This window comes from Phalangium opilio, unplaced genomic scaffold (assembly GCF_054372755.1).
Source record: "Phalangium opilio isolate 3A_F unplaced genomic scaffold, DU_Popi_V2 ptg000042l_1, whole genome shotgun sequence".
NCBI classification, from domain to species: domain Eukaryota; kingdom Metazoa; phylum Arthropoda; class Arachnida; order Opiliones; family Phalangiidae; genus Phalangium; species Phalangium opilio.
This window is the reverse complement of record NW_028324166.1, coordinates 6,825,956-6,851,484: the sequence shown is the minus strand read 5'-3', so window position 1 is coordinate 6,851,484 and position 25,529 is coordinate 6,825,956. Positions and strand designations below refer to the sequence as shown.

The following is a 25,529-nucleotide window of genomic DNA, read 5'->3' as shown; positions in this document are numbered from 1 at the left end:
ACATTGTCCAATAAAATTATACAATTACCCATAATATTTTTGCTCGACTGTTAAGATGCAACACTATTTTTGTCCCGGCCCTAAATTTTCCTGTCCAAGGGGGGATCACTGGACACATGTCCTATAAGAATTTTTTCTTATTTTCGAACTTGAAGATGCTCGCGCTGCAGCTAGCTCTGCCCCATGGTCTACTCCATTTTGGGAAATAGCAACACATCCTCTGGACCAAAACCAGTTTATTAATATGAATGCTCCCTATAAATCACTTTTTCCGCTACGCTTTTTCTCGCTATTGGGCACCTGCGCTCTAGTCGTTTTGGGTCCAAAGAGTGCGCAGGGACGGCTATGGGTCTTTATAAAACACTTTTTCCGCTACGCTTTTTCTCGCTATTGGGCACCTGCGCTCTAGTCGTTTTGGGTCCAGAGAGTGCGCAAAAACGGCTATGGGTCCTTATATATCACTTTTCCCGCTACGCTTTTTCTCAATATTGTAGTCATTTTGGGTCCAGAGAGTGCGCAGAAACGGCTATGGGTCAACCCCTTGTATGTCCCGAACTCCCGATTCCGAGGATTGCCTACATCGTAGAGGCATATTCTCATTTCTAGTGTATTCTGTAGTTTATGTCGACCTTGTCGTTGCTGACGGAGTTCATTACTTCATTTTCAGATTTCGGTAGTCTCTTTGACCGAGGCTTACTCGTGGTCGACGGTAAAATTTGGTAGTGAAATGATTTTAACTGCGAATTATGATTAGTTGATAGTTCTAGTCAGATATTTGGTAACTTTTCTACGGTTTGTTTAACGCCAATATAATGAAGGTGTTTTTATCCGTGTTGGGGAGTGAAAGCGAGAAAACTATCGACATACCTTCGGGTAAAACAGTGCTAGGAAGAGGACCATTTTTAGGGGTAAGCCAAGGCGTTCCAATATATTGTAAACAATTTTTTTCGGTTTCGGCAGTTCTACTCGTTTTAGTAATTAACGTTGTTCGTGGGTTTAAATTTTACTACCGTATTATTTTTGACAATTTTCCTCGGTTTTTTAAGCATACAATGACACTACATGGGAATTTTAAAAGGGAAATGACATGTTGCTATGGGTAGATTTCAACATGGAGTATGCATGCCTATATACCATTGTTCATGACTTCATGTTTGAATAAAATGAATCAAAGGCAAAAGAAAATGATTAATTTACAAAATTCTGAAGAAAATAGAAAGTTTTTAAGAAAACATATTAGGTGTTACACATTTGTCATGGATTTAAATGAAAAAAATTAGCTTAAGTTTGTTTCGTTGCGAGTAAATAATACTCTGGTTGATGATTCTGTATTCTCACACTAAAGTGTGTTATATGACCAGGGATGAAAGGTAGATTTGAGAATACCTAAGTTTGAACCCTTCTCTGCCAATTAAAGAGTTATGGTTATTTTTTTATGAAGAGGTTGCACATAAGAATGATAAGACAAGTTGTTGCCATTCTATGAGGTCAGAGGGCAAATGGGGATGGACGGTAATGACTGTTTAGCCATTTTGTTGGGGAATCAGAATGGCATGAAATTCCTCGTCCTGCAACCTTCTTACAAATACTACTCTGCCCCCCCCCCCAAAAATCTAAAGGGATTCTGGGAGAATTATTCTTAAAAACGTGGAATACTGCGCCATCCGCCATTTGTTTAGTGGCGTCTGCTAAATCGAACCCCTTTACCTACCTTCCTTATCAGCCTGAGAGAAGTGAACCAATCACGTACGGGTAAGAGGTTCGGTTTAGCAGACAACATTAAAATCTAAAGGGATTCTGGGAGAATTAGTCTTAAGAACGTGGAACACTGCGACATCCGCCATTGGTTTAATGACGTCTGCTAAATCGAACCTATTTACCTACTTACCTTATCAGCCTGTGAGAAGTGAACCAATCGCGTATGGGTAAGAGGTTCGGTTTAGCAGACAACGTTAAAAAATGGCGGTGCACTAGTCCTTGATTGTTTTTTAAGACTAATAAAATACTAATTATTTTGTAAAAAGAGATTTTTTTTTAATATTTTTCCTTTTATATTTAGAAAAAGGTCGTTCTTTTAAGGTTTAATTTTATGTTACCTGAACTTCTCATTTAAAATCCGCATTTCGTGATCATTTAAACCAATTTTCTCCCATGATACAAATTTTTGAAATAATCAGGGTTCATACGAATATGGAAAACGAGGAAAACCTGGAAATTGGTATAGAGGAAAAAGTTCAGGGAAATATTAGGGAAAATGAAAATTACTTCGAATAATCAGGGAAAAGGAATTTTTTTCTAAAAAATCAGGGGAATTAAATGAAGTGAAAGAAATACACTTCTGTGGGACCCATAATCTAATGGAATAGTGTATGTTGGTCCCTCTAAAGCATCATTTGTCTATTATAACCAAGCTAAGAGGGGTAAACGTATGCTGATGTAGGTATAGTCTAGTAACCCTATTTGAAATAAACACTCCTCCTGGGAATGAAAAAGAAACCCTGGAAATTTATCAGAAGTACTCTGGAAAACCTGGAAATATCAGGGAAATTGGTTTTGGAAATTTCGTATGAACCCTGATAATTTAAAATTCAGTTCGCTCAAAAGTCTATTCTGATATTCAAAATACATGGGAATGGTTTTCTTTCCCTTTTACGTAATTAGTTATTATTTAATTTTCACCTTCGACCACAGGGAACTGACATCAACTTCCGGTAGTGCGAAATTTCAAAGATTTTTGGGGATAATTTTAGCTCGAAAAATTTAAATACTGTTGTTTGAACTTGAAATCGTTTATTGAGCGTTGATTATATGAAAATTAAATATTATCAACGAGCGGAAAATAATTCGAAGCACAATATTTAGTTTTTTTTTTTTAAAGCAGTATTTAAAGGGTATGGGAATTTACAATTTCATATCATATTTTAGCACGAAAGTGGTATTATATTACACTTTCAAGTCTCTACTTTCAAAATATCAAGTTTTTAATATAATTGAATTATTAAAGTTTCTATTTTTAAAATCCATTGGAAAATCACGAAAACTCAGTTTCGATATATAAATCATTTTGTCTTGTCAGTTTGTTCGGTTGGTTTATGACATCACTATGACGTTGAGGAAAAAAGCGCGGGAAACCTATACGCGCGAGCGCGAGCTATACGCGTCTCGAGCTCTGTCCATGCTTTGATAGCGGAGAGAGTGGCACCATCTCGCGTGTGTGACGTCAAAAACAAGAAAACGTTGTAGCCTTTCTTAAAAAGTGGATTTCAAATCATTTCATATGAAGCATTTTCAAATGCATATTGCCAAATAACTAGAAATCGGAGAATTAAAAGCTTGATATTTTTGAATTCACAGAAATTAACTCTTATCTTTTGCAATATAAATCAGAGGTTTTTCAAATGAAGCTTCTCATACCCTTTGAAATGCTAAAGAAAATTTTAGCCGTCTTATTCCTTTGATGTGGCCAGAAGTAAGATGAGACTAGAAGTATGGAGGTAACCAAATTCTTCACTTGGCGAAAGTGAATATTCTTGATAATACCTTCCAACGGTTGGCCCTCTGGTAGCGGTTTCTGAATTTTCCCTCCAAAACGTGAGACGCAGGTGGCGGTAGACGGCAGGTGGCGGCTAGATTCAAGCACCCGCGTTCGTGTTCCGCGCCTTTAGGTTGAGGGGAAGGGGGTAGGAAATTTTTTGGAACTGTACCAATTTTTTCCTCTCTAGTGTAGGCGCGATGGAAGCGGCGAATAAAATCCTCAAATTTGTTCATTAGTGCCAGTATCTACTACCAATGCTAGAGCTCTTTACTTCTAGTCTCATCTTACTTCTGATGTCACTTATATTTTTGGTATATCTAACCAAGAAGTAATATCTAGTTTATTAGGGAGAAGGGTAAAAATTCGCCACATTTTCCAGTCCAAACGTAGGTCCGGAGTTAATCCCCGCCTCTATATTACAACCAGCATCTCATTGGTTCTTGAAAACTCACGTCAGATCGACGCAAATGACGAAAATTACAGTCATATTTTCCGACTGAGGAGAGGCAGCGAAATAGCCCGGCCTCCTTTTACGTCCCCCCTTGTATTTTGAAAGGGGGACTGGGACTATGGCGCGCGAATACAAAGGCATCTTAAACCTTCTCCCTAGTAAACTAGATGTCACTTCTTGATCTAACGTTATATAATTTAAGAAAGAGAGTTTCAAAGTCAAAGGTGGTTTAAAATTGATTTCCCATGTCCAGGTGATTAATGAAACAGTTGATATAGAGTAGTGTTGGTAGAGAGGGGAGTAGACGGTGTATCCCCCCTCTAGGCGCGCTTTTGTAAGAGGGGATACTGTACGCGCCTGGTAGGGGGGATGACACTGAGCTAAGAGATAGAAGGGCATGACGTTTGCATACGTAGAACTGACATTACTCTATAAACCGTGAGGTGTTTGCATGATCATGTCCCGAGTCTGTGCTTAACCTTTTTCCTTTTGTTTTTTCTTTTCAACAGTGTTCTGACAAAAAAGTATCAAGAAACCATGCTGTGTTGGAGGTGCAATCGAATGGCGATATTTTTTTAACTCCAGTAAGTTTATTTCAAATTATTTATCAGTTTTTATGTCATAGCCCTGCACGGTCGGGTCGGGCCTGAAAAATTCAAGTCTATTTAGGCCTAAAAAAAAATACATTGTGTTCTAAAAAGGGCTGTATAATCGAGTGAAGTATGGTGGGTTCTAGGGCGGTTTTTCTTAAAACAAGTCTCGGCTCTGGTTTAGTTTAAATAAATGCCACTAGATGCTCCCATAATCGAGGGGCGGAGTTGACTGACCCTCTGAGCAGGGCCGGAAATAAAAAAAAAATTATTATAGGGCATGTGTCCAGTGACGCACTGCCTCCTTTTACTGGATAAATTATAGGACAATGTCCACTGGAGTGTGCAAAAATAGTGTCGCATCTCCATAATCAAACCATCATAACTACGTAAAATTTATTGGTCAAAATGTCCAGTTACCCCCTTAGTTTTTAAAAAATTTATGGGACCATGTTCAGTGTCCTGTGCTTATTTCCGGCCCTGCCTCTGAGCTTAGCAAACGCTAGTTTTAGCCCCGACTTCATGGAAGAGTTTTGATTGGTCTATGCATCGAACCAAGGATTATTTAAAATGTCTAAGGATAAAACGCACACACAGATTTCTATAGTAAGGGAATGTTCTCTAGTTGTTCCGAAATTTTAACCCATCCCCCTCTTCTCCACCTGCTGTTTTGGTGCGTCAAACGGAAAATAAATATAAATATGGCGCCACCTATCTTATTTTCGCGAAAGCATGCTGTATAGAGTTCTTTTTCGAATTGTCAACGGTCGTTAAGAACATTTAGTTCAAGATTCAAGAATGAGGTTAGTTCCTAAAAATCATAATTTAATTTTAATAGTAGACTAAAGCAATAATCCTTGACTAAAGCAAACATTCAGTGCAAGAATATACGAGGTGATTTTACACTAATTTAGTTTAATAGGCAAGGCTTAGGTTTTGGTAGATCTGCTAGAGCAGACAGAGAGCGACAAAACTTTCAAGAACCCGGTCACGTGTTGACGCTTCAAAATATTGGCTTTCCGGTTTGCCGATTGTGCCCGCTAGGTACCGTTTGGAACATCTACCTTCGATATTTCCTTCTCTGCGTTTTATCCTTAGACATTTTAAATAATCCTTGATCGAACAATGCTAAATATGGGCTAGGCGTGATCAAGTGGGCAGTGTTAAACTTCTAAAAATGTGCTAAAATTGGTCATGGACATCCTGGAAAAGCAAGCCTCTGATCAGAAGGGAGATTTGAATTGTTTTGAGGTAGCACGAAAAGTTTTAGTTCGTTTACAGAGAATTTAAACATTTGCGAGATGAAACGTTACAATAATTCTTTATTCTTCAAATTTTATAACTCGTCGATAGATGGCGCCACTAATTATAAACACTTTAACAGGTTATAGCGTTTTCCTTTGTGTCCTCGGGGAGCGCTCCCATGGAGGAATAAAACTAGGAGATTCTAATCTTCATAAACAGTCTTTAACGAAGCTGGAAACTACTACTACCATTTTTATTGCTCCTTGGGAGCGCTCCGCGAGGACCCAAAGGAAAACGCTGTTAGTTTCTTCTCTCTCTGGCACAAAAAATCGCGAGACCCGCCTCTAAATAGTTTGTCTAGGTTCATAATACCAAAGAGGGTAGAAAGAGGGGGAGTAGAAGCTAGCGGCTTTGGCAAGGCATTTTGGGTGTTCTCGCTTTTCTTTTTTATTTATTTGTTATATTTTCCTCCTAATATCCGGTTCACGGTATTTCAACCAATAAGAGGGCAGAGCAAGATGCGCGCGCACACCGGAAGCTTAGGGGTAAACTTTCAAAGCGAGAACACTCCAGCCAAGCCTTCTACTCCCCCTCTTTCTACCCTCTTTGATAATACTTTTTGAGAATGAGACGTACGCTAGCACACGTAGATATTAATATTAGTATATAATTATGATTTTTCTTGTTTTACAAAAACATTTGGCCCCTATGGAAACACTTTCACAACTGCACGTGGTAACGTTTTTGCTTTGGACAGGTGTTTTTATTTATTCAGTTTTTCCTATTTCAAAATATTTTTGACATATCTAAAAGCTGCAGTGTCACGCACGTCCATTAAGGGGAGGGTTAAATGGATTAGCAAATAATTTGTACCTCTCCGAGTGACGATGACGGAGAGGTATTACACTGGACGTGTCTGTCACCGCGTTCGCAGTTGGCAAATCGGAGCAAACGTGTTCGCAGGAAGCAGTATTTGCTTCTACTCCATTATCATCGTTAGAGTTAAGATTTACGCGGCGTTCGGCTAGGGTTACGAGAAACGTCTAGCCTCCCAATAGAGTAATTTCTTTCCCATATACGGCAACGTCATAACCCTTTATCTCTTACCTTAGTGATATCTCCCCCTCCCCTTCCCTTCCGGGGGCAAATAGTATTCTCTAGTACAAAGTTGCCCCTAACGTGGGGGATACACAGTTCACTCCCCCACTCAACCGAAATTACTCTATGGCAGGATTTCCGCCAAAATTTCACGCAATTGCGGGTTTTCTTATCATTTATAGTGAATCAATCGCCTTACATACCCAAAAATTGCTAAAGAGGCATAGGCTTGAATTCAAGCGTCAATAATAGCTATGTTTAAAATGATTTTTGGAATAAAGTTTCTTAAAACGATTTAACTATAATTAAGCTTAATTACTGCCGATTAAAATAATTAATGTCAATTATATTTATTTAATTATTTAAGAAAAACCTCTTTAAGTGCGTCTCGACTTGGAGAGGTTTATTTTGGTTTCCCAACTTGTTTATATTGTTAAACAATGTAGGAATTTTATTTCAGTCTTTAAAATTTGCAGTAGGCCTAGAATAAAAAACCCTGATGGTTTGTTACTTTCATTGTACCTTTAAAGAAATACTAAATTATTAGTGTTAGCCTAAAAATGATATAAACCATTTGCTTTTTCATTTATTTAGCCTAACTTCTTGAAAGTTGTTCTTCTGTTTCGCTTTACGTTTGAATTTCTAGGTTAAACTTCTTGACTAAGCAAAAGGTTTTACGCTTAGTAAAATATGTTTTTTAAATATTTTGCGAGCTTTCTTTTTCTAGCTTACCAATAATCAAAACTCAAGCTCTGATTGGTTATGAAGTTTATGCTCTTATATCCCTTATCAAAATAATCATAGACCTCGCGATTATAGTCTAAAATTTTAGTGAACATTTATATGAAATTAAAAGAATTGGTTTAAAATCGTGTAGTTTCATAAATGTATTAGTCGGGTTAAAATCAACTATGTAGTTGTAATAGAGACAGCTAGGGAGCCCAGCGGTCCTATATTTTTGAAACCAGTCCTATATTATCCTATAATTTCATGAAATGTCCTATTATGGCCTATATTTCTGGCTTAATTTTTGAAGATTTCTAATAGTTTAGCATCAAATTTATCAAAATTTAGCTGTTTTTATCTAGATGACATTTGAATAGACACCGAAATTGCTTCAAAGGCTAGCTCAGGATTTTTTATATATTACATTTTAATTAAGTTAATCTGAATTTTCAAAGTAAAATCCAATTTGTTATTTTTTTGTTTTTTTGGAGATTTTTCTACATAATTAAAGCCCTAAAATTTTATTATAAATGAGCATTTTTACTTTTTTTAGTTCTATATTTTCCTATAAAAACACATTTGTTCTCCTAAAAAATCCTATAATTCCGGGAAAAAAATCCTATTTTTCCTATAAGGAATTTAAATTTCTGACTGGGCTCACTGTAGAGAGCTTTCAGATGGCATAGTAGCACGTCACACCCTCCCAAGTCTTAGGGTGGTTCTGGTAGCCATGCTGGGTGGTCTCAGCTTCATTCCTGCTTTAAACCCCCAATATGGCAGCGCAAATTATGTCACGAGGCTCAGCTTCTCATCCAACTGAAAGCTCTCTGTTAATCCAAGATCATGTGTAGTAATGCGCTTACATTTTAGTCATATTTTTGGAGATATCGCTGACGTCATGTTGAGAACGACATAGGTGTTTGAATTTAAACAGTTGAAATTGCGTAGTTTTATGAACTTTTCACATTATGGGCGAGCTGATTCCAAGTTGAAGCAATTTTTATTATTCTTTGTGATATAGACTCATGTCAATCCATGTTTTTACCGTACGGCTTCTGAATCGACGCTGCGAATCATCAAAAAGGACATTCCTCAGAAGCTTCAGCCTGGAGATGTGTTCTCCTTGTTGCCAAACAGCTTTCAATACGAAGTCCACCAAAAAACGCCTGATGGAAAGTACGTTTAAAATTTGAATGCCAATAATAACACTGCTAACCTAGGCAAGGCCTATTTCTTATTGTGAATTTAGACCCTGTTTAACAAACATCCGCCTGTAATTACCAAGCAAGCACTCTAGCGTTATTTGGGAGTGTTTGGGTTACTTTCATGGCCGCCATATTTAAAGATGGCGGTGTATCTATGTCAGAAACCATACACGTTGTATAAGTTCCATAAGTATTACACTTTCCTATACTTCGTAATGCTGCAAGAGACTTGCAGCTCGAACTTGTTCGAGTACGACAAGCGAGAATTGACTACACGCAGTTATTTTTGCAGTCCATCTTCCTATTTAGTCTGTACTAAGCCTTTGACAGCACCGCACCAGGCGTCGCTTTACGAGAATCTATGAGCTATCTACGTCACTTCATGACAACCTCTCAGTAACCAGTGACAAATTTATGGAACATATCTTATAAACTTATAAACGTTGTGAATAATTATAGTAAATGGCACTGAAATCATTTGAAATGTAGGGATGTTATTTCGTTAGGAAGGTTTTTTTTATATCGAAGCCTGCCATTTTCCAAGATGGTGGCGGATTGGAAAAATATTTTAGCGCATATCCACTATTCTCTAGTAATGCCGTTGCCAAATTTTAGCGTCCAGGTGTATTCAGTTTTGTTGGTGTGGGCTTTGTTGATCAGTCAATTATTTTTCCTAAACTCCTAAGCTTCATCGTTGTTATATCATTGAGTCATTGACCCGTCTAAATTAAAGATTATGTTCATCAATCCAGGGTATTACCATTGCCAAATGATTCCTTAAACAAGGGGAAAAGCAATGCGCCGAAGAGTTCGGAAGAACATCCACTAAACACTAAATCTGAGATCAATCACTCTAAAAAGCTAACGGAAAATGGCGACTCTACTGACAAGACGAATATGCAAAATAAAAATGCAGCACCCAAGTCTGAAGGTAAATATGCGTTATCCAGAAGCTATATCTACTTTTCTAGGGAGAAGGTATAAGTTGCCTAAGTTTTCGCGCGCCATAGTCCCAGTCTCCCTTTCAAAATACAAGGGGGGATGTAAAAGTAGGTCGGGCTATTTCGCTGCCTCTCCTCAGTCGGAAAATATGACTGTAATTTTCGTCATTCGCGCCGCGCTGACGTCAGTTTTCAAGAACCAATGAGATGCTGGTTGTAATTTAGAGGCGGGGATTAACTCCGGACCTACTATACATTTGGACTGGAGATAAAGCTAGATTGTGAATGTGGCGAATTTATACCTTCTCACTAATAAACTAGATATAACTTCTTGACGTTATTAAAGTGTTAGTAAAGTGATTTTTCCGTGAAAACCTATTTATTGCATTTTTCGAGTCTATAACATTATAAGTTATTTAAAATTTGACAAAATTCCCACCAGTAGTTATTTAATTACACTGAGAAGATCATGAAAAAAAAGTGCCTAACTTTTCATCAACAGCTTGGTCTGACGTCATGCTTGCTAGTTCCGTTATTGGCTGCTTGAATGCGTTAGTTTATTAAAGGGAGGGTGAAAAGGAAACTAAAGTGATTTTTCATCGATTCTTCTACCAATCTGCGTAGTGAAACATCCAGGAAATACCTAATTCAAATTAGATTGAAATTTCATGGATAATTTCAAATTAGCACCTCCAACCAATCGCGTAACGCCCTGCCTTTTTGTTAACAAAATTCCCTTTTTTTATTTTTATTTTTTTGTTTTTTCTATCAGTTGGGCCATAAAATTAGAAATGCTTACAAAATTTTTAGGTGTCAAGAAAGACGAGCCCAGTAAAGCTTCCGAAAGTGAAAGCAAAAAAACTGAATTGCCTAAATCTTCCTTTCCGAAATCGAGTTCATCCGAGCGCTCTTCACAACAGAAATCATCTGAAACTCCGAGTGATGCAAACAGCCCACTGTCAAATGTAAGTGTGTAAACCTGTCTTTAGTTAAGATGTTAAAAAGGAAAAATTCAGGAAACTTAAGAGATCCCTTTGAAGAACGGCCTTTTTCTAAATATTAAAGGAAAAATAAATGATCTCTTATTACAAAATAATTAGCATTTAATTAGTCTTAAAAACAATTAAGGACTACTGCGCCATCCGCCATTGATTTAGTGGCGTCTGCTAATCAGAACCTCTTACCCCAAGCTGGATTAGTTGAATTCTCACAGGCTGAAAGAGGTAATCTCAGGGCCGGAAATTTTAAAATGTCTCATAAATATTTTAAAAACTAAGGGGATCACTGGACGGTTGACCAGTATATTTGTTCTGATAGCTCGACTATGAAGACGCGACACAATTTTTGCGTAATCCAGTGGACAATGTCCTATAAATTTTCCAGTCAAACGGGGTATCTCTGGAAATGTAATGTCCTATAAGATGTAAGTCAAAGTTCTGACTGACAGGCAGACTGATAATCAACGCCCAGCCCAAACCGCTTGCCCTAGAAGGCTGAAAATTAGCAGGAACGTTAATCATAAGTAGTAGGCGCGTACTAAGAAAGATTTTTCCAATCCGCCGCCATCTTAAAAAATGGCGCCCAGAAATGTAAAAAAATCTTCTCTATGCAACAAAGTCCGCGTGTTCCAACCGATTTCGCAAATATTTAGTACACTGGTTTCCTTTAACCTATAGACGGGCTGTATGGTCTTTTCAGTTCAATTTGTTGCCATCTTTTTAAATGGCGGCCACAAATTTAAAAACCCTTCTTTATGGAATAATGTCCGCATGAAAAGTAATAAAAAATGTCCCGACGGGCTGACGGGCAACGCCGAGTGCCTTCGCTCCTAGGGTGCTACAAAAATATTAGTCATCAGTAAAATCTGCCCATTCTTTATATCATTTTGATGGAAGTTCTTGTTGCACGCGAGCGACGTCGCGGGTAACAGCTAGTGTCCTATAAGACATTTTTCTCATTTCCAGCCCGGGGTAAGGGGTTCGGGCTAGCAGACGCCACTAAACCAATAGCGGATGGCTCTGTAGTCCTTGATTGTTTTTAAGACTAATTAAATGCTAATTATTTTGTAATAAGGGATACTTTATTTTCCCTTTTATATTTAGAAAAGGGTCGTTATTTTAAGGTATAATGTTATGTTATGTTACTTGTACTTTTCTTTTAATTGCGCACTCGTATTTTAGTCATGCGGAGGAAAATCTCCAAAGGCTAGTCAGTTAAGTGGTCAGAGAAGGAGGACTTTACCAGACTGGCTTGTAAGAAGTGCCGCTTCAGCTTCTAAAGGAGCCAAGAACTCGAACAATGGGCTGTCTGTTACTAATAATGCTACAGGTAATTCGTAACAAGTAATATGTTACGTTACGTTAGATTGCATTATCATGTTTGAAGTTTGTAATATGTAGCCGTTCTTGGAGATTGCAAAATATTTATTGTAGTATTTTAAATTATCTGACAAGGTTCTTTTCTTGTTGTAGATGATAAGAAAGGCGTGAGCAACACTAAAAACTCCAAAATTTCCTCGACAACCACGATATCCAACAATAACAACAGGGTCAATAGTACGGGCCGATCTTACACTGGAAGGCAAAACAGACAAACAATACAAAAAATCTCTCTTGGTAAGATTATTTTACCTGGCTTTGGTTTTCTTTTGCACTTAGTGTAGACAGTGCACCATTTGGGGGGGATTTTTTTTCTTGTGGTGCTTATTGGGGTTAATGCAATTGTCGGCTCCTGTGGTGGCACCCCTAATATTCTAGCAGCCTAATCTTCTACATGCCAACTTTCCTTGCCAAAAGAACATTAGGGTTAACTATTCGCTAATATTAGGGTCTATTGTTCGCGAATATTAGGGCTCGACTGATTATTCGCGAATATTGGGGCTCGACTGATTATTCGCGAATATTGGGGCTCGACCGACTATTCGCGAATATTGGGGCTCGACCGACTATTCGCGAGTATTGGGGCTCGACCGACTATTCGCGAGTATTGGGGCTCGACCGACTATTCGCGAGTATTGGGGCTCGACCGACTATTCGGGAATATTGGGGCTTTTTTTGTGTTCCCGCATACACTCTATTAGTAAATCTTTATATTTTTTAGACGACTTTGTGGTTAGTGATGACGAAGAAGTCCAATGGAAGAGTCCAGATGAATCTGACGATTCCAGTCGAAGTAAATCGAGGCGGGGTGGGGGATGGCGTGGGAGGGGAGGGAAAAGAGACTCTGATTCGGGCAGTGATTGGGAGATGGAAAATCGAAAGTCCAAGAAGAATTGGCGATCCAACGAAGCTTCATCCGGAAGCGATTGGGAAACTAGCCGTACAACAGCTTCGCAAAAGAAAAAAAGAGGTCGCCCTCAAAGAAGAAAAAGCTATAACAGCGATTCTGGCAGCGATTGGGAGGTCGCTGGAAATAAACGTAGAAGCAACAGAAGAAAGGTTGGTTCGAACAATTTTTTACTATATATATAAAATGACTATGGTGTTGCACAAATTTTTGGTTGTGGCTAGAGTTAAAGGCGTCGGCGGGGGCGGGGAGTTATTTGAAATACGTCATAGACACGTGACCGAGAAGAGGCGTTGTTCAAAGAACTTGAGTTTGTTTTATTTTGAAAACTAGTACTTAGCTAAATTGGCGCTGCATTGTCGTAAAAACAAGGACTAAGTGTCCAGTTCCACTCCCATGTGGAGTCTTTATTTCTTGGTGTCATGTAGCGCCTGTGACGTATTTCAAATAATTTTTATCCTTTTGTCCTCTTTTTAGTTCCTTTATGTCACTTTTAAGTTTTTCACTTGGCAATAGAGCTACCTCAGAAGGGTTAGTGTGACGTCACCCATGCTATTTACCCATAGAACCAAAGCGGCACCAAACATGGCCGCCCACTGCCAATGCTAAACCCATGACGTTTTACCTAGGTACTGACCTCACAACTGAGATAGCTCTATTGAATATCCGTATCACAATAGGGACTTGGCAATTCGAGCTTAACTCCGCCCCCAGCGCCATTATGGTATGTTTTTTAACAGAATGAAAGCCATATAAGCTTCTCCTCCTGGTATGTTTTTTAGCTCTAGTGAAAGGTAGTGCAGGGTTGCCACGGGTCAGGGAAAACCTGGAAAAGTCAGGGAATTTGAAAAATTTCGTTAAAGTCAGGGAATTGTATTTTAGTGGGTAAAATTTCTGGGGATAAGTCTTTATTGAAAGAGTAATGAAAGTTTCTCCTCATCCTCTCTTAACACAGAGTGAACTCTAGAGCAATCCTTAAAAATGCTGTCTAGAATTGATTTTATAAAGTAAATGCCTTTAAAAAAAATCTTTCTGTTATTTATCGTTAAAATGTTTCTTAATCATTTTGGTGCAACAAATACATTGGAAAACTTAATGTAGAGAGTTTATTTAATTTCAAACACTTAAAACGTGCTCTAGACATTTACACTTTCGGCCTAAAAGGTCAGGGAAAATCTCAGAAAAAGGTCAGGGAAAACCTGGAAAAGTCAGGGTATTTGGTTCTGAAAATTTCGTGGCAACCCTGTAGTGTGACGTTGCATGACGTAGTACTGCCAAGTCCCTATTGAGGCACCTTTAGAGTTGCTCTTATGGGCTGTCTCATAGCTGTGCTCCAAGGCCTTGGCTCGGCTCAAGCTCCCGTAAATTTTACCTTTAAACCCACACTTTGGTCAAAGCGCGCTTATTTTGTAAAATATTGAGGCTCTGGCTTAACCTTTTAGACCTTTTTCATAAACCTTTGGCCTTGGCTTGTAAGTTTAGCAATTATTTAGAAGCACCGCGCTCAATTCGTGCTCTAACTCTATTAAATGAGGTGAATACAGACAGCTATGTGGCCTCTTCTCTTAAAGGACACAATATCACAAGTTCATTACATAACCAATTTGAATCTTATGAGTGACATATAATAAACTCGAGTCACCACTAACAATTGCGCGTTTTCCATTTACATATGAACGTTGGTCCTTGAAATTCCAATATTTTAACTGTAAACATTTTAGGCAGCACCAGTGACAAGAAGACCGAGGCGAAACGCGAAAAGAAAAGCATCATCCAGTGAAGAACTAGAAGAGGACGAAGATGTCAGAAGCGAGTCCGAAGTTGACAAGAAAAAGACTCGTAAAAGAAAATCTAAAAAACCCGATGAGTCCGATGAAGTTGAAGATGAGAAATCAACGAAATCGTCTCCTGCCAGGTCTGAAGGTGGAAGAAAACGAGAGCCCTGTCTATACGCGAAAAAGTGTTACAGGTATTAATATTAATCAAGTGTTACGTTGCACTAATTATTTCTTAAAAGGGAGAGGGAAAAATTATAATTCCCATAAAATCTGATATTATTGACCCTGGCCTATATTATCCTATAATTTCATGAAAGGTCCCATAATATCCTATAATTTCATGAAAGGTCCCATAATATCCTATAATTTCATGAAAGGTCCCATAATATCCTATAATTTCATGAAAGATCCCATAATATCCTATAATTTCATGAAAGATCCCATAATATCCTATAATTTCATGAAAGATCCCATAATATCCTATAATTTCATGAAAGATCCCATAATATCCTATAATTTCATGAAAGATCCCATAATATCCTATAATTTCATGAAAGGTCCCATAATATCCTATAATTTCATGAAAGGTCCCATAATATCCTATAATTTCATGAAAGGTCCCATAATATCCTATAATTTCATGAAAGGTCCCATAATATCCTATAATTTCATGAAAGGTCCCATAATATCCTATAATTTCATGAAAGGTCCCATAATATCCTATAATTTCATGAAAGGTCCCATAATATCCTATAATTTCATGAAAGGTCCCATATTATCCTATAATTTCATGAAAGGTCCTATAATATCCTATATTTTTGACTCAGTCAAAGTTTTCTTATAGTTAAGCATCAAATTTATCAAAATATTGCTCTATTACCAAGATCATATTTGACTTGACACCGAAATTGCGGAGCTTGCTTCTTGAGCTTACAATTTTTTAAGTTAATCTTTTCAAACTTAAATCCAATTTGTTATTTTTTGAGATTTTTCTACATATTTTAAGCCAAAATAGTATTATATATGAGCATTTTTGGCACTAAATTTTCCTATAAAAACACTATTTTTCTCCTATAAAATCCTATAATTCCTTAAAGAAAATTATATTTTTCCTATAAATAATTAAAATTTTAATTTTTGTTATTAATATTAATTTTAAGATTTAATTTTCAGAAAAAATGCATCCCACTTTGATGTATACAGCCATCCCGGAGATTCAGATTACACAAGTCCAAAAGAAGAAGATGATGAAGAAGAGGCGGAGGAGGAAGTAGAGAAAAAGGACGAAAGTGAGAAAAAAGAAACTAAAAAAGAGAAACCAATGAAAGAATGTCCTTATGGGATTGACTGCTTCCGGTAAACAAGCTAATTTGCTTACTAATGTCAAATTTTCTTGAAGGGAATGCGAATTTACAATTTCATATCATATTTTACCACGAAAGCGGTGGTATTTTACACTTTCAAGTCTCTAATTTCAAAATATCAAGTTTTCAATATAATTAAACCAAAGTTTCTATTTTTAAAATCCATTGAAAAATCACAAACTCTGCAGTTTCGATACATCAATAATTTTGTCTTGTCGAGCTTGTTTCGCCGCCTGTTTGATGACATCACTATGACGTGAGGGGAAAAAAGCGCGTGAATGATATCCTATAGGCGTCTCGAGCTTCTCGCCAGTCTAAACTCTGGGTCTGATAGCGGAGAGAGTGGCACCATCTGACGTGAAAAATATATCTGTGACGTCACCCAACGGGAAACGTTTTAGCCTTTCATAAAAAGTGGATTTGAAATAATTTCGTATGAAGCATTTTCAAACGCATATTGCCAAATAAGCAGCAGAAATCGGAGGGAGAATTAAAAGCTTGATATTTTTGAATTCACAGAAATTAACTCTTATCTTTTGTTATATAAATCAGAGGTTTTTCAAACGAAGCTTCTCATTCCCTTTAATTTCTGAGTAGCGAATCAATTTCGTTCTTTCTTTCTTTTCAGAAAAAATCCTCAACACAAGAAAGAGTTCAAACATACGAAGAAAGTTCGACCAACTAGAGAGGCTTCCAAGAAATCAAGTAAACTTATAATGCAAAATCTCATAATGAACAATTAGTCGGGTTTAATGTACCTAGAGTTCGCGTTTTTAATATCACGTGATTAGTGAATCAGAATGTGATCAGTCTGTGAGCCCTTATGAAAAATGTGGTGGCTTAAAGCATAGCGCGGCTCCTGTGGATCCCCTACAAGTTGACTTTCCTTACGAACTCCAGTTTTGGCTTGGCAAAGCTAGAGGCATTTGTGGGCGGGATTTATTTGTGCATGTATAAATCCCGCCCACTAGCCTTTGCCAAGCCAAACCCGGAGTTCAGGAGGAAAGTCCCCTTGCAGGGATCCACTGGAGCCGCACTATGCTTTAAGGAATCTAAGAAAAACTAGGCAAAAATAACCCTATAGACACCTAAGACTTTAAAATAGATATGAGTCGCCCTCTGGTGATGATCAGGGGTTATTACCAAATATCAACAAATATTTGATTTTATATATAAAAAAAACCTTATGGTCTTGCCTATCTTATTGGAATATTGCTTTGTCTCTAAGTTACGTGGCCTAGATGTATTACAGGGTAGTATTTCCGTTTCCAAAAATATTTAGTGGCTAGTCGCTTTGATCTGTCTAAGCCTTGGCCATCGAACTTTTGGAAGGCGCCACATCCAGCGAGAAATATAGCTTAATATTAATAATACTAAATTGAACACTGATTTACATTCATTATCTTACTTTATTTTAAAATGAATATGAATAAAACTACCTAGCCAAGCTTAACAGTAATGAGGAAGTCTTAATTTTAAGTGTAGTCCACTCGATCACGCTTATTGCCCGAACAGCCAGCGTGATCGAGTGGCTAGGCTCTAAGCTAAGACCATTAAACAATGATGAACTGGAATGATAAGATAAACGTCCATTCTTCTGATGGCATCGCCTGTCGGCGCCCCTAGCGGGAGAGTCCCGAAACATTTCGACTCAGACAGGGTTCGTACACGACCTGGAAATCCTGGAAAAGTCAGGGAAATTGAAAATGGACCTAAAAAGTCAGGGAAAATTATATTGGAGGGAAATTGAAAGTCTGGATAACAGTATAAGGGTGACTGAAAGATGTGTTGTCTGAGACTTGAGCAGAACCCTAAATTCGCTCACTCTGGTTATTTATGATTTACTTATAGTTATAGTTAAATTTAAACAAAATAGTTGGCTCATTTTTATAACAATAACAACTCGTGCAAAAATGATTCAAGTGAATTTAGATTGGTTTTCATATAAGTTATTGCATATGGTCAGCGAAATTTGTGGAATTTAGTCAGGGAAAACCTGGAAAAGTCAGGGAATTTCATTCCAAAAATTTTGTACGGACCCTGTCAGATCACGTTATGGCTATGGTTTGAGTCGAAAAAGTTTCAATATTGGTCGTTGCGTGGCGCTAGAAAGGTGCTGCCCTAAAGCCCCCAAAAGATCCACGGGCCGGAAATAAGAAATATTTCTTATAGGACGTGTGGCCAGAGAGACCCCCCCCCCTTAATTTGACTGGAAAATTTATAGGACATTGTCCACTGGAGTGTGCAAAAATAGTGTCGCATCTCCATATTCAAGCTATCAAAACTCCGGAAAATGTATTGGTCAAAATGCCCAGTGACCGCTTAGTTTTTTAAAACATTATGGGTAATGTTAAAATTTTATTGGACAAAGTCTATTGTTCTGTGCTTTTTTCCGGCCCTGGCCGTATCTCCATTTCAGTCCATCTGTGTTTAATGGTCTTAGATTAGTCTTAGCTTTAAGGTAATGGTCAGCTTTCATTCGCTTTAGCAAGGAAATTAAATTGGAAACAAAATTTTCACTATAAAACCAACTATTTTACATTGTTATTGTTAATTTTAGGCAAGTACAATGATATAGAAGAAGAAGAAGACATAAGTATGGAAGAGTCTGACGAATATGACCCTGCGAAAGAAATCGCCGATTAAAAGGAAAACAAAAAAATGAAGAATGAAAAAAAAAAAAAATCATGTCCCGTCTCTCTCATCCTTTATAGACTTGCTCGGTGTATCATTGTCTCGCATACTATTAAGAAAAAAAACAAAAAAAACAAAACCTGTGTTCCCCTGATGAAAACTACGGTAATTATTACTACCTACCCACACTTGTTTTTAATGTAAAATGAAAAGCTTAAGACATTATATTATATACTCTCATTGACTGTCCTCCTTATACACAACACAACTATTAGTTTTTAGTATTCATCATTCTAAAAAAATCGCGAGATATTAGCTGTAATATATTTCATTTAAAACAAAAAAAAAAAAAAAAAAAATGTTTCTGCGTGTGATTCCTGGTGTGGCAAAATTTTTTTTTTAGACACTAGGTTTTGTCATACACTACAAAAAAAAAAAAGAAATGGGGTTAAAACGAAAATTGGCCGTCGCGAATACGAATACGAATACGGATGATATCTTAAAAAAACTTATTCATGCTTGTAAAAATATCGCTTAATTACGAAGCACATTTCATTAATTCACTCTTTATATAATTGGGGGTTTTTTATAAACCACCAAAATCAAATCCACCTTTTTTTAATTTTACTAATTAATTTTTCCCCCTCCCCCTCTGAGTTAAGTTCTTAATTATTTTAATTTGTTGAACCCTAATTTTTAATTAATTATTTTTATGTATTTTCAAAATTTTTATTAGAAAACATTTTCTAAAAATGCTAATATGTAATTTTCTTTTAATTGGATTAATTAGTATAAATCTATCAAAATGTTTCTGTATCATTAAAAAATACACACATTTCTTAAAGCAACAGTTTTAATAGTTCCATCTTATCAACGTTATCTTATTTCTAATGTCGCAATACCGATCGTGTTCAGCTGGTGCACTAATTAAGAAGGGTTAAAACATAATTAAATAAGACTTTTAATGTTTAATTTAATTGTGGTTCTCCGAAGTTAAACGACGTTGGTGGAAGTTTTTAGCGTAAAGTGACACGTTCGTAATGCATCTGTTTAAGTTTATGATTGTTTAGTGCGCCTGCGCGAGAGTAGAGATTAAGAGTATATATAGACCGAGTGACGTCATTAAGAACTCGTCATGTTTCCGCTTACTGGCGATGGATAGTTGGGAACTGACTTGGAGGTAGTAAAAGCGCTACCTATCGCCAGTAATTGGAACTATAATGCTTCCTATTATGAAAGAAATAGGGCGTTGACGTCATTTTTGGCCCATTGGGGCTACTCGGGGCCAAGCTATAAGATTAGTGAATGTATTAGCGTCTGCTAAAACCGGGATTTTTAAGAACAAGAAATAGGGACTTGGCAGTACTACGTCATGCAACGTCAGGCTACCTTCCACTAGTGCTAAAAAACATACCAGGAGGAGGGGCTTATATAGCTTTCATTCTGTTAAAAAAACATACCATAATGGCGCTGGAGGCGGAGTTAAAGGGACTGCAAAGTAGGCATCGGCGGGTGGGTAAAAATTATTTGAAATACGTCACAGACATCACGTGATGCCAAGATACAAAGACTCCTCATGGAGTGGAACTGGACATCTAGACCTTGTTTTTCGCGAGATTGCAGCGCCAATTCCATGAAGTGGTGGTTTTCGAAATAAAACGAACTAAGCTTCTTTGAACCACGCCTCTCCTTGGTCACGTGCCTCTGACGTATTTCAAATAATTTTTACCCACCCGCCGATGCCTTCTTTACAGTCCCTTTAAGCCCGAATTGCCAAGTCCCTATAGTCGATAAGCCTTGGTTGCTGTAATGGAAATATGGTGAATTGCTGCATTATAAAGCCGCATGCAATGTAAATTTTTTGTTCCTAAAAAGGTACTAACTGTTTGAACGCCCTTGGAACTTTAGGTTAGGGTAACAACTGCTAATGAGGAACATAACACGATTTAGAAAAAGCGATTTTCAATTGGTATGTTATCATTGAGAAACTGCGAATTATAAGATCGTGGCCATGGCAGATTTTTTTAAACCATGCCAGTCTGCCAGAGATATTAAACACACTATAATTCTAGAGCGCTCCAAGTGTGTTTTGAGAGCATAGCTATCGAGAACTTTTTTTGGAGCGTTCTAGAACAGTATGATTTTAAAACGGAGACTGCGCAGTATATTGACGTGATTTTGAAATTGGACTGGTGATTTCAAATATTTTTTGTCGATTCTTGTACTAATTCTGCGTAGTTAAACCTCCAGGAAATATCTCCGACTGATTTTAAAATTGAAAATAGTTAGAGATTTCATGGATAAATGGAAATTGGCATCTAAGACCAATCGCGTAACCCCCTGTCTTCTTGGTAACTAAATTTTCGTGGCGCACTCTGTATCTCGCGTCACGATTTAATTAAATCTTTAAATCTCGCGCTAAATTTTATTCGACATGGAACGTGCCACGGTAATTTTGTTAACAAGAAGACAGCGTTATGTGATTGGTCGGCGGTGCTTATTTAAAATTATCTATGAAATCTCAAACTTTGAATTTTAAAATCACTCAGAGGTATTTCCTGGATGTTTCACTATGCAGATTGGTCTTATAATTAGTTCAATAATCGATAAAAAAATCACTCCCTTTATGCCTAACAAATTTATAAGTAGCCATATGTTAAATTACTTTTCAGTCGTCAGTTTTTCCTAACATTTTACTAAACGCCACGAAACTTGAAACGAAACGAATATTATCACTGCTGATCGAACTTTGTTTGCCAACTGCTAAAATAATTAACCCGTAATGTTTTATCAGTTATTTGGTACAGTACTTACGAAATTATGTTTGTTTTTTTAGAAAGGACTTGTAAAATTTTCCATCTAAAAACTTCATATCCCAAAAATCCTAACTGTTAATTAAAACACAGTGTTTAGGAATGTATATTCCAAAGTAAAGAAATTCTTGCCTTAATAATGTGAGTTACGAATCTATACTAGTGTCAGTGCGTAGTCAATTTTTGCTAAACTGAAATATCCGTGCATAAAAAAAACTCTTTGTGTTAAGTTAATTATGTATGGCAAAAAAGGTTTCATTTCATTATTGTATCGGTTTTTATAAAAGAAAGGACCAGGGTAGATTTTTTTGTATTCAAAAGTGCGTATAAAATAATGAATATTTCAAACTGGAAACATGTATCCATCTACAATTTTAAAAATAATAAAAAAGCGAGCTATTCTCCTTATTCCCGATGCGTAGACCGAGGCTTAACGCGCGATTTTTAACTGACATCTGGGTCTAAATGCGTCGTCTGCTTCGGAGTCAAAAATATTGAAAATTTGAAGCCATTCTACTCTGAAGCATACCACGCAATATTCTGACCTAGATTAGTCAGTTAAAAATCGCGTGTTATCTTTTAAGCCTCGTCACACGCATCGGGAATAAAAAACCGAGCAATCCCTCTTATTCCCGATGCGTAGACCGAGGCTTAACTGATAAATCTAGGTCAAAACGATGCGTCGTCTGCTTCAGAGGCAAAAGTATTGAAAATTTTAAACTGTTCTACTCTGAAGCAGACGACGCCAAATCTTGGGGTCGACCTCAATCTTCTTTAATATTGTAGATGGCCACATGATTCCAAATTGAAATTTTCGTTATTTTATATGATCTTATAAAAAAAGACTTACTTTACCATGGTATTTTCTTTTAAGCGTAGATTGTCTTTTTTCTTTTAACTCCATTGGCAAGGGATGTTATCATTTTCAAAAAAAATCAATTTAGGAGCTTATTACATACACGAATACTCTTTCTCTCATATTTGAATGGCTTTTTATACCATATTTTGTCAGGAACACTCAAAACTAGTTATAATTGAATAAATTCGCACTTGTTAATGCTTTGTTTGTCTTAATCCAACAGCGGCTTCCTTATTACATTTTACAATTAAAGCGATGAAATCAGGGCCGGAAATAAGCACAGGACACTGGACATTGTCCAATAAAATTTTAAAATGTCCCATAATTTTTTTAAACACTAAGGGGGTCACTGGACATTTTGACCAATAACATTTCCGAAGTTTTGATAGCTTGACAATAAAGATGAGACACTATTTATGCACACGTCAGTGGACAATGTCCAATAAATTTTCTAGTCAAATAGGGGGGTCACTGGACACATGTCCTATTAGAAATTTTTCTTATTTCCGGCCCTGGATGAAATCCCTTAATTGGTGAGAATGTTTTTTTTTTTTTTTTTTTCAATTTCGTGGTTTTTGGAAAAGGCAAGATTTATTGCCTTCCACGCCAGACGTACTCTTAAATAAAAACTTCGAGTAACATAACATTATACCAAGAAGCAATATCTTGTTTACTAGGGAGAAGGTATAAATTCGCCACATTTCTAGCTTTATCTCCAGTCCAAACGTAGGTCCAGAGTTAATCCCCGCCTCTAAACTACAACCAACATCGTATTGGTTCTTGAAAACTCACGTCAGCGCGACGCGAATGACGAAAATTACGTATTTTCCGACCGCGGAAAGGCGAAATAGCCCGGCCTCCTTTTACGTCTCCTCTTGTAATTTAAAAGGGGACTGGGATAATGGCGCGCGAATACTTAGGCATCTTATACCTTCTCCCTAGTAAAATAGATATCGCTTCTTGATTATACCTTAAAAGAACAGCCTTCTTCTAAATATAAAAAGAAAAATATTAAAAAAAAAAAGTAAATGATCTCTTATTACAAAATAATTAGCATTTAATTAGTCTTAAGAACAATCAAGGGCTACTGCGCCATCCGCCATTGGTTTAGTGGCTTCTGCTAAATCGAACCTCTTACCCCTACGGGATTGGTTGAATTCTCACAGGCTGAGAGAGGTAACAGGTTCGATTTAGCTGACGCCACTAAACCAATGGCGGATGGCGCGGTAGTCTTCGTTTTTAAGACTAATTAATTGCTAATTATTTTGAAATAAGAGATCATTTATTTTTTAATATTTGTCCTTTCATATTTAGAAATAGGTCGTTCTTTTAAGGATATATTGTTACGTTATCCTAAGACCATTAACAGGTTGTTAATGGTCTTAGCGTTATCTAACCCTTTCCTTTAAAGGGTTCCACAAGTATCTTACGTAGCCCCTACTGTCCCTTGCAAACCTTCCCCACTGAGTTATGTGGCCTTTAGTTCCTCGTTAATCCGGCAGTGATACTTTTGGAACTCAATGTGGGCACTAAAAAAAACTAAATAGTTTTTAATAAACCAAGTTAACCAACTTTTTTATAACTTTCAACTTCAATTAAACGGGTTTAATCATTAGGCTGAAATGTTAGGTTCTACAATAGGATGCTCTTTATGGTTAGGGGTTCGCGGACCCAACCTTGAGGAACTCAATGAAACCACGTCTAAAACCTTGCCCTAATTTTACTGACATCAAACACGTTATTTGGTCAAATTCGGAAATAACGTAGTGTGACTGTGCATAACGAACAAACATAGAAACAACTTTCTGAAATATAAAAGACAAAAACCTTGACTCCTGACCTCCTTTTTCAATAATATTGAGAAAAAATTATGCGGTAATAAGGTAACCAATTAAAAAGCTTGAAATTTGCCTGCATTGCGATTGCGAATATTTCCACTGTTTCCTCAAGCAAAATTTACCGGGAAGTATTTTATTTCGTAAAGCCGGATTTTTCAGAATACAAAATCCGGAATGAAATTTATTTTTAATAAATTTAAGTTTAATTCTCGGTAATCAGAGGAGTGCAATACTTCCCTATTTAATTTACCCAACAAAGGAGTTACTGTGGGTGAAAGTTTTAAATTCGTCGATATTTTGAAAACAAAACTTATTGGCTTCACCCATCACTAAGAGAACACTCAATGAAATACATTAGTGTTGTGTTATCAAGTAAAACATGATATTCGTGTTGGTGCAGTCAGACCCCCCCCCCCTACTGTCAATAATAAACTGGTCTCCGGACTGGGCCACCTTAGTTTTCCTATACATTTTGCAATCAATAAACTGGTCCAGTTACCCCCACTTCTAGTCAAATCAATTAATAAACTGGTCCCGAAGACCACTAACCCATACTTCTAGTTAAAGCAATTAATAAACTGGTTTTGGACAAGACTGCTACCAACTTGTTACTTGTCATAATTAAAAGCTCAGATTAAAACGAAAAGTAAACTTAATTCACAGTTCCCAGCCTTTGGCTGTGACGCCATGTAAAATGTGAATCAAACAGCCCTTATCGCAGTCTCAACCCCTAAACGAAATGAACCAATCAGAGAAGAGCTTTTGGGGGGGGGGTCAAGGTTTAAGGAAAATGGTGACCAACAGTCTTGGTAATAGAGTAGCATCTGCTACTTTAATAGCATATTCATGTATGTCACTTTTGCTACGGTCGTGAAGGGGGATAGACACTATTCTGTTGGTAAAGTGGTTTCTCGTGTAACACGACGCGAGCAAGGTTCAATGAAGTGTACTTTTTGCTTTTATCTATGAAATTTTGCCACTATTAACAAACCTTCGTGTAAAATTTTAACATTACGATATTGGTAAGTGCCATACCAGGGATAGATTTAATTTTAGAAGTAGGAATGGAGAACGGTTAGCATTTACTTCAGCCCGACTCATAGCCCAGTCTAGAGCCCCTCCCTCCAACACCTAACGAAAAGTTTAAATTAACTTATTGGCTTACTT

The 25,529-nt window shown here is 37.1% G+C and overlaps 1 protein-coding gene across 1 annotated transcript; it reads left to right on the top strand.

Moving 5' to 3' along the window:
• Positions 1-614: 614 nt before the first annotated feature.
• LOC149678749 (uncharacterized) lies at positions 615-21,790 on the top strand. Its single transcript, XM_089836692.1, has 12 exons — positions 615-908; positions 4,496-4,570; positions 8,667-8,821; positions 9,603-9,781; positions 10,602-10,756; positions 11,972-12,119; positions 12,263-12,406; positions 12,891-13,228; positions 14,798-15,045; positions 16,028-16,210; positions 16,847-16,923; positions 18,779-21,790. Exons 1-12 carry the CDS (start codon positions 813-815, stop codon positions 18,862-18,864), a joined length of 1,884 nt encoding a protein of 627 aa, XP_089692818.1. The 5' UTR covers positions 615-812; the 3' UTR covers positions 18,865-21,790.
• Positions 21,791-25,529: the final 3,739 nt, after the last annotated feature.

Coding starts and splice junctions, on each gene's coding strand:
- LOC149678749 (XM_089836692.1), top strand. CDS start 813: ATGAAGGTGTTTTTATCCGTGTTGGGGAGTGAAAGCGAGAAAACTATC. Junction 9,782..10,601: donor TGCAGCACCCAAGTCTGAAG/GTAAATATGCGT, acceptor CAAAATTTTTAG/GTGTCAAGAAAGACGAGCCC. Junction 13,229..14,797: donor GTAGAAGCAACAGAAGAAAG/GTTGGTTCGAAC, acceptor TAAACATTTTAG/GCAGCACCAGTGACAAGAAG.